This window comes from Neoarius graeffei, chromosome 10 (assembly GCF_027579695.1).
Source record: "Neoarius graeffei isolate fNeoGra1 chromosome 10, fNeoGra1.pri, whole genome shotgun sequence".
Lineage (NCBI taxonomy): Eukaryota > Metazoa > Chordata > Actinopteri > Siluriformes > Ariidae > Neoarius > Neoarius graeffei.
Window position 1 is genome coordinate 27,392,763 of NC_083578.1, and position 9,911 is coordinate 27,402,673.

The 9,911-nt window shown below is 36.7% G+C and overlaps 1 protein-coding gene across 2 annotated transcripts; it reads right to left on the reverse strand.

The window, feature by feature from the left end:
- Positions 1-754: 754 nt before the first annotated feature.
- Positions 755-9,708, reverse strand: LOC132892478 (ATP-sensitive inward rectifier potassium channel 1-like). 2 transcript variants are annotated; one of them, XM_060930763.1, is made up of 3 exons: positions 9,594-9,708; positions 6,852-7,041; positions 755-2,544 (listed from the first exon to the last, which is right to left on the reverse strand). In XM_060930763.1, the coding sequence occupies exon 3, from the start codon at positions 2,520-2,522 to the stop codon at positions 1,401-1,403; it is 1,122 nt and encodes a 373-aa protein (XP_060786746.1). In that variant the 5' UTR covers positions 2,523-2,544; positions 6,852-7,041; positions 9,594-9,708; the 3' UTR covers positions 755-1,400. The 2 variants fall into 2 exon arrangements, with proteins under 2 accessions (XP_060786746.1, XP_060786747.1); XM_060930764.1 differs by lacking the exon at positions 9,594-9,708 and adding an exon at positions 7,171-7,225.
- Positions 9,709-9,911: the final 203 nt, after the last annotated feature.

The following is a 9,911-nucleotide window of genomic DNA, read 5'->3' on the forward strand; positions in this document are numbered from 1 at the left end:
AACCATTTGCTAGCTAGCTTACATTATCCATTATTTTAGTCAAAGTAATGCAACTATAAGTAGCTAATGTAAGGTACCAACCAAAAATACACTCAACACAACTGATTTTTTGAGAGAAAAATCACAGCTATTCATGATTTTCATCTAGCTCTTACATCAATCTGAATAAAGAAGAGCTTTTTATACTCCCCTCATTTTGTCTGTGAAGTTCATTTAAAATGTAGTGACTCTCTAACCTTAATAAACTACTTTGAGCATTTTGCTATAGAGCTGTTAAGAACTTTAGATCCATTTTGGAGTGCATACATGTTCATGAGGCTTGACTGTCATGGCTAAAGCTGTCAATCACCTCATCAAATGTGCCCTTTTATTTATAACTAAATAACTCATAAACCGGGCGGCACGGTGGTGTAGTGGTTAGCACTGTCGCCTCACAGCAAGAAGGTCCGGATTCGAGCCCCATGGCCGGCGAGGGCCTTTCTGTGTGGAGTTTGCATGTTCTCCCCGTGTCTGCGTGGGTTTCCTCCGGGTGCTCCGGTTTTCCCCACAGTCCAAAGACATGCAGGTTAGGTTAACTGGTGACTCTAAATTGACCGTAGGTGTGAATGTGAGTGTGAATGGTTGTTTGTCTCTATGTGTCAGCCCTGTGATGACCTGGCGACTTGTCCAGGGTGTACCCCGCCTTTCGCCCGTAGTCAGCTGGGATAGGCTCCAGCTTGCCTGCGACCCTGTAGAACAGGATAAAGTGACTAGAGATAATGAGATGAGAACTCATAAACCACATTTATTAGATGGAAAGTTATTGATGGAGATATCAGGGTCAGATGAACTTGCAAAAACAACAAAACACTTTTCCAGAAAAATAATTTGTGTTAATGTAACTTAATATGAAAGAATGTCATCTGCTCCCTTCACTAACCTGGAAAAAAAATTGCATTACAACCAGCCACTAGATGGTCTCAGAGATATTTTGCCTTCAATAATCATCTTCTTGCATCATCATAATCATCTTTGTGACTCTGACAGCACAACAAGCTAACAGAAGAGTAAGAAAAGCCCCATGCTTTACACACCCACACCCACACACCGGTTGTAAATCACACCAGTAAAAACTAGCTATGTTGAATTTTGTTATATTCTAAAGCACAGATTTTGTTTCATTGTATGCTGCTAAGAGTCAGAAAGGATCATGGATCAGTCATGATCATTAAGATTCAATTATTATACTTTTATAATGTTGATTTTAAAAGTAAAATTGATTTAATCAATTGAAAATGGAAGCCTAAGCAACATATTCAGGTAGTACTTATTTTTGCTGTGAGTTTTTGCTTATGTTATGTTATTTATATATTCATTTATTGTAGAGCAAATAAGCCTATTGGTGAATCCATAGGATCATCTTACATTTCATCAGCACTGATTTGATCAATAATTTCAATCACTTCAAAACCCTGGTTATCAATGCCATTTCTGAGACTCTGATGGTGGCTTTGGCCATTGTAGAAGCACTCAGCACAGTGTGCAGTTGCAACTGGTTCTACTCTGTCAAAATTGGAGAAGTCCACACGATATTTCCCTTCTTTACTGCGGGAGATGATGGGTAGGAACTTGTAACCCCACCTAATCTCTTGAGGGATGTAGGATGTCCTGACTTGGCAGGAGGAACTGGTGGACTCATCTACACCATCCAGAAACACCACCAGCTCAAACTCCTGTTGAAGCATTGTGTCTGAAGCAAACTTAAAAAATGGACTTGTCTTGTCAATTATATGATACAAGGTCAACGGACAAATGAAAAAGAGGTTGTCTTTTCCAGCATCGACCATAAAATCAATATTGACTTGGTCGAGAATTATTGTCTCACCTTCAGGAGTTACGTTTGTCCTGAGCAACTTACCATATAGCTGGCTTCCAATCATTAAGGTTTTTCGCAAGTTGGCCACTCTTATCTGCAAACAGAGTGCAGAATTTTTGGGACAAATGACTGCAGTGTTACTAAAGGAAATGGTCTTTGCTCTTTTCTTGGGTAAAGCAATTTTGGCCATAACCAGTCCACACCAGAAGCAGTTAATAAGTAAACCAATGATGGACTGGATAATAATTAGGGCAACAGCACCAGGGCAGTATGGACTGATCGCTCGCAGACCATAACCAATAGTTGTCTGTGTTTCCAGTGAGTAAAGGAAGGCAGATGTGAGGCCAAAAACATTATATATGCATGGGTTGTGGTCTGAAGGTGGATTTTGCCACCAAAGATCACCATTATCATGAGCAATCCAGTACCAAAGAAGTCCAAAAATGAACCAGCTAAGAGTGAAGGAGGCCACAAAAAAGAAAATAATGTAACGCCAGCGGATCTCCACAAAGGTGGTCCAGAGGTCCTTCACATATGCAAAATGACTGCTGTACCCCACATTGCCATATTCAATGTTGCAGTGTCCATCTTTGGCTACCAGACGGGTTTTGTAAATGTGCCACTTTGCTAGGTAGTCTCTGAACCTCTGATGTAAGGAGCGTGTCATTTTCCAAGTACAGAAAGCCAATCTAGGTAGAAGAATAAAGAAAATGTTTAAGGCATTCTCAACTAAAAAGTTGTGTTTCTGACTTCAACAAAACATCAGTAACACCAACATTTCATCAGAATCATTTTTATATCAAGCAAGGATCTCCATGTAGCCTTATTGAATATGGAACTAAATATATTAACCATATTCAGAGTAGAGCTACAGTGGTGCTTGAAAGTTTGTGAATCCTTTAGAATGTTCTATATTTCTGCATAAATATGACCTAAAACATAATCAGGTTTTCACACAAGTCCTAAAAGTAGATAAAGAGAACCCAGTTAAACAAATGAGACAAAAATATTATACTTGGTCATTTATTTATTGAGGAAAATGATCCAATATTACATATCTGTGAGTGGAAAAAGTATGTGAACCTCTAGGATTAGCAGTTAATTTGAAGGTGAAATTAGAGTCAGGTGTTTTCAATCAGTGGGATGACAATTAGGTGTGAGTGGGCACCCTGTTTTATTTAAAGAACAGGGATCTATCAAAGTTTGATCTTCACAACACATGTTTGTGGAAGTGTATCATGGCATGAACAAAGGAGATTTCTGAGGACCTCAGAAAAAGCATTGTTGATGCTCATCAGGCTGGAAAAGGTTACAAAAGCATCTCTAAAGAGTTTGGACTCCACCAATCCACAGTCAGACAGATTGTGAACAAATGGAGGAAATTCAAGGCCATTGTTACCCTCCCCAGGAGTGGTCGACCAACAAAGATCACGTCAAGAGCAAGGCGTGTAATAGTCGGCGAGGTCAAAAAGGACCCCAGTTGCTTAGAACTTCTAAGCAACTGAAGGCCTCTCTCACATTGGGTAATGTTCATGAGTCTACCATCAGGAGAACACTGAACAACAATGATGTGCATGGCAGGGTTGCAAGGAGAAAGCCACTGCTCTCCAAAAAGTACATTGCTGCTCGTCTGCAGTTTGCTAAAGATTATGTGGACAAGCCAGAAGGATATTGGAAAAATGTTTTGTGGACGTATGAGACCAAAATAGAACTTTTTGGTTTAAATGAGAAGTGTTATGTTTGGAGAAAGTAAAACACTGCATTCCAGCATAAGAACCTTATCCCATCTGTGAAACATGGTGGCAGTATAGAGATCTTGCAGTCACGTGACCGGAAAGTTAACAGCCGCCATCTTGTCGGTAAAAAACACAGCTGAATACTGCTGCACTCGTGTACAGAATGGATCAATTTCAACCGACGGACTGCACGGCTCATTTTTATAATGAACAGATAACTAGATATATGTCTAAAATAAACGATCTACAGATTAGTGACCCTTATGGCTTACCGGACGTAGTTTTCACGACGGTGTCAGTGGATTTTGAACTGCCAGAGGTGGAATACCCAGACGTGTATAATTACCTCATCAACTTTCCCTCGCTGTTCAGTGGTGAAGCACTGCATGCTTATAAATCTCTGGACAGTTATCTTTACAGAAATTCAGGATTTGTCAGACCCCTTAAGATGTGGCATCTTGTAAACAAGAAAATAACAATCCTCATTGGACGGGTAAGTCACTTAAGTATTGAGTACTAGAACTGATACTAGATATATCAGTAGTATCTAGTATAGCACTGACCAGCCGATTATGGTTGAATATTTTATATTATCAGTTAGATCAAGTATCAGTAGTCTATCACTATTACTGTATATATGGTATACCTGCTTTATGAAATAAAAACGTATTTGTCCAGTTTAATTTCTTTTGCTTTTACCATAATTAGCAATACTGATAAATCATAATTCTTAGAATTATAGATGTGCTCGTCTATGTCATAGATATTGGTAATGATACACTTGACACTTCACAGCCAAAATGTGGAAAGGGAAAATGAGAGGGTGACTGACAAATGTCTAAAGGTCACTGTTTTTTATCACTGATTTCGGCCCGGCTGATAGCAGCAATCCATTTTGCACACCTGTCAGGGTCCTGTGGCAGCCTATGAAACTTTCTTCCCGATTTCTGACCTCTCCTGTTGTGGCATTTATATGCCATACAACTCTCCGGCATTGTGGCATGGTAATATTTGAAGATTTCGGCGAAAAATAACGAAAGTCAGTGTCGGTAAGACGGCGGAAATATGGCGTTTTACCGACAAGATGGCATCTGGCTACAATCTGGAGCGGATGTGACGTCACATGCAAGTGCTCCATTATCATGGTTTGAGCCTGTTTTTCTGCATCTGGGCCAGGACAGCTTGCCATCATTGATGGAACAATGAATTCTGAATGATGGCAGTGCATTCTAAAGAAAAATGTTAGGACATCTGTCCATGAACTGAATCTCAAGAGAAGGTGGGTCATGCAGCAAGACAACGACCCTAAGCACACAAGTCATTCAACCAAAGAATGGTTAAAGAAGAATAAAGTTAATGTTTTGGAATGGCCAAGTCAAAGTCCTGACCTTAATCCAATCGAAATGTTGTGGAAGGACCTGAAGTGAGCAGTTCATGTGAGGAAACCCACCAACATACCAGAGTTGAAGCTGTTCTGTACAGAGGAATGGGCTAAAATTCCTCCAAGCCAGTGTGCAGGACTGATCAACAGTTACCGGAAATGTTTAGTTGCAGTTATTGCTGCACAAGGGGATCACACCAGATACTGAAAGCAAAGGTTCACATACTTTTGCCACTGACAGATATGTAACATTGGATCATTGTCCTGAATAAATAAATAAGTATTTGTCTCATTTGTTTAACTGGGTTCTTTTTATCTACTTTTAGGGCTTGTGTAAAAAATCTGATGATGTTTTAGATCATATTTATGCAGAAATATAGAAAATTCTAAAGGGTTCACAAACTTTCAAGCACCACTGTATGTCTGCATGAAGACTTAACATTGAAATTGGTAGAAGACAAATTTGTATTTAAAGATTCCAGTTCAACTTCACTGAAACACATCAATGCATTGTTCAAAAGCACCTATTTACAGATGTTATTTGTATTTAATATGTAATAAACACACAGAATATTTTACATGGTAAGCACTTTAAAATAGGAAATGTGGTCCTCTCACATTTCGTCGGTTTTCCTAGGCTTCCATACATTTATAAATATGACACACCTATTTCAAAAAAATCACATGAATGAATCTTGCTTTTGTTGCAGCTCCCAGCAGCAACCCTAGTCATTCACTTCCTTTGTAAGAATTCTGCATGGCGTTGAATAAGAATTTTTAACAGAGCACATAAGAACTTGTCAAATAATCATATAGCACAGGCTACCTTAGCCTGTAGCTATTAATTACTGGAGATATTGATACTTCCTAGTTCGTTGTGAGAAAAACTACCCTTTCATCTTTTAGAACAGATTATTGTTAGGATCTGCTGTATAATACTGTGATGTTAATTGTTGTAGTTTTCTTATGGCAGCCAATTATTGCCAGAGAGATGGCAAATCCATGTGATTACCTGCAATAATCTTACTGATCCAATATATAAACAATATATACCTATATAATCAGACTAAGCTCTGAATACAGCTGTTTTCCCATTTCTAAACTGGCATATCTTATGAAATATATGTCCCCATTCAAAAACTAATATCATTCTAAAATATATTGATTGCACTTTATACATCTGGCTTCAAACCCTATGTATACAAAATAGAACATTATAAATGATTAAAAAATTGATTTCAATTCATAGAGGTGTCTTCTATTACTCAGTAGGAACATGAGAGTAACCTAAACTACTTAAAGCACAATGAGAAGTTCTGAAAACTTGTGGGGACTAACAGAGATGAGGAGAAAGTGTTTTTTTTTAATTATTATCCTTTCAGTGTGTCTCTGTAAAGCTAGTCCTCACAACTTTTAGGAACTGCTCATTGTTGCTTTAAAGAGTTCAATTTAATCTACATGACATACTCTCATCTTGGGCTGACCACACTTTGCTCTGTACACAAATCATTTTATAATTCTGTATTTTGTAATGCTCTTTTTCATACTATTTGTTTCTTTCCATATTATATGTTTTTTAATTATGAGAAATCACATATGAACTGACCCTGCATTTATATCACAGATTTAAAAGTACTCAACCTTGAAAAAAAGTTACTCAATTGCTATCTAGTCCAGTCAGTCTACTACTACAATCACTGTACTCATTGTTACCAGTAAGAAAATTGAGCAGATCAGCAATAAAAAATAAGGCAGAGATGTTTATTTGTAATAATTAAATAAATAGATTATTTAGAAGTGGGAAGACAGTAAAGCAGTTAAAATTAATTTGGTTGAAATTAATTAATTAAGTGCTGTAGGAATTGATTGTACAACTCACCTATTATAGACGTTCTTCTATGATACAAAAAAGCTCTCTCTCTATCTCTGTCTCTCTCAAATGCAGAAATGAAATCTGTAAATTAATAATGGCAAAATCACATTTCTTGCTCTTCCTCTTTAGGAGTGGCTTGGCTTTGGCTTGACTCCTTCCACTCAGGATGGCTGCACCAAGTGTGTTTAATGTTTACCTGTTAAAAAAAAAATAGTTGGGTACTGCAGGGTTGGGTACATTTTTGCACTATGATACCAGCATACACAGTGAAATTATAGGTATTACAGGGCTACCAAGAGGGCAATAAAACAAAAATAATACTTACATTAGATTGTACTGTACCGTATGTAACAGTAGACTGGTACTGTATTTATTGTTCTGTGTATTTTGTTCTGTGTACTTATTGTCTTTCACTTATCTCACAAAGTTGCGCATTTGTACATAGTCTTGTGTACTGTACTACTGTACTGCTATGTGTTGCACCATGGCTGTGGAGAAAATACATTTAATTCTGATGATTACTAGCTATATAGAGGAATGATAAAAAGGAACTACTTTAGGACTAAAAGGTTCATTAAACCTAGCTTACTGCACAAAGGACAATGCTGGGTCTGTTATAAAACTTACCAAGCAGGTGTGGGAATTAAATCAATATTTCCATGGAAATACAGGAAATGTTGGGACAGTATGGAAAATGCAAATTAAAAAAGGAAAGCAATGATTTCTAAATATACTTTGAATTGAATTTCATTGCAGACAGTATAAACCCAAGATACAGTGGTGCTTGAAAGTTTGTGAACCCTTTAGAATTTTCTACATTTCTGCATAAATATGACCTAAAACATCATCAGATTTTCACACAAGTCATAAAAATAGATAAAGAGAACTCAGTTAAACAAATGAGACAAAAATATTATACTTGATCATTTATTTATTGAGGAAAATGATCCAATATTACATATCTGTGAGTGGCAAAAGTATGTGAACCTCTAGGATTAGCAGTTAATTTAACTATATGGAGGAATGGGCTAAAATGCCTCCAAGGTAGTGTGCAGGACTGATCAACAGTTACCGGAAATGTTTAGTTGCAGTTATTGCTGCACAAGGGGGTCACACCAGATACTGAAAGCAAAGGTACACATACTTTTGCCACTCACAGATATGTAATATTGGATCATTTTCCTCAATAAATAAATGACCAAATATAATATCTTTGTCTCATTTGTTTAACTGGGTTCTCTTCATCTACTTTTATGACTTGTGTGAAAATCTGATGATGTTGTAGGTCATATTTATGCAGAAATATAGAAAATTCTAAAGGCTTCACAAACTTTCAAGCGCCACTGTATTTCATGTTTTGTCTGGTCAACTTCATGTCATTTGTTAATATGCATCCATTAATGCATTTCAGACTTGCAACGCATTCAAAAAAAGTTGGGATGATGTCAATTTAGGGCTAATAATTTGGTAAAACAATTAAATAATGATGTGATTTGAAACAGTTGATGTCAACAGGTGATTGTAATTATGATTTGGCACAAAATCATTTTCCAGGAAAGGCGTAGTCTTTGAGGAGCAAAGATGGGTTGAGGATCTCCAGTTTGTCAACACGTGTGAGAAAATTATTGAAATGTTTAAAAACAATGTTGCTCAAAGAAAGAGCCAAAGGGATTTAGCTGTTTTACCCTCTGTAGTGCATAACATCATTAAACGATTTAAGGAATCTGGAGGCATCTCAGTCCATAAAGGGCAAGGGCGCAAGCCTAAGCTGAACACCCGTGATCTCTGATCCCTCAAACAGCACTGCATCAAGAACTGTCATTCATCTCCAGCTGATATAACCACATGGGCTTGGGATTACTTTGTCAAAGCTTTGTCAAGCAGTACAATACAGAGTTACATCCACAAACTTTACTGTGCAAAAAGGAAGCCTTATGTTAACTGTGTCTAGAAGTGATGTCAACTTCTCTGGGCTCAGAGGCATCTTGGATGGAATATCACACAATGGAAACATGCAGTGTGGTCAACAATAACATTCACGAGGTAAAACATCAAATAATGTGCTGTTGTATTGTTTTGAGTGCAATGCAGGTCGAAGATTATTTACAAATCATTGTTTCCAGTTTTAATTTCAATTTCAAAATACTGTCCTAATGTTTTTCTCATTTGGGGTAATAAATAAACCCATTTACTAGCAATACACATCCCAGATTTGTTGATGCTATTTCAGTTTCTCTGCATATATTTCAATGTGCAACACAAAGATAATTGTTATTTAAAACTCCCTAGACTATATCTAGACTATATCAGTCTATATACTGTGTTTTCTGTGCATACTAAGCTGCACAGTCTATCAAAATAATTCTGTCTAAAATATTTTCACTAAATACCTCTGTAAATGCACAACTTCCCTGGTGATTCTAAAGTATCATTTATAGCCTTAATATATTTAACTTTGATTCTTCTCGTCAAAATCACATTTTGGAATGTTAATTGAAGCACATTCATATTCACAGTATCTATAAATGCAATTGTTATAGGCTCATGTTTCTGTAATATATTTTCTTAATAAAGAATGTGAGGCAAATTCATTTTATTTGTTCCTTAAATTTCAATGTTCACATACCAGAAAATGATAACTTGAACAGATAAAGACATGTAAATTAATACATTTAATCTTCCATGCTCCAGTCACCATAGATTGTTATACATTTTAGTAGTTAATATAAAATGCATTAAGGGATTTACCAAGTTAATGCTCCGCTGCTTTACTGCATGGAAAGCCATGCTTTACCTAGAATAGCTGTAGGGGTTGCAAAATTCCATATTCCGGTGAATGCCCAGAACAAGATGCAAAAATCCTTTCCTTTTTTGCACCTAATTATGTCACAAGAAGAGTACAAATCAAGAAATTTTAATTTAGAAAATGTAAAACAAAACAGATCTTATAGACTCAGTTTCTAGTACTAGCAGGAATTTAGTAAAAAGGCATTCCTGATAAACTGTGGAATTATAGTCCAGAAAAAATGTCTAGTATGAAGGTTCTAGAACATATGAATAGCATTC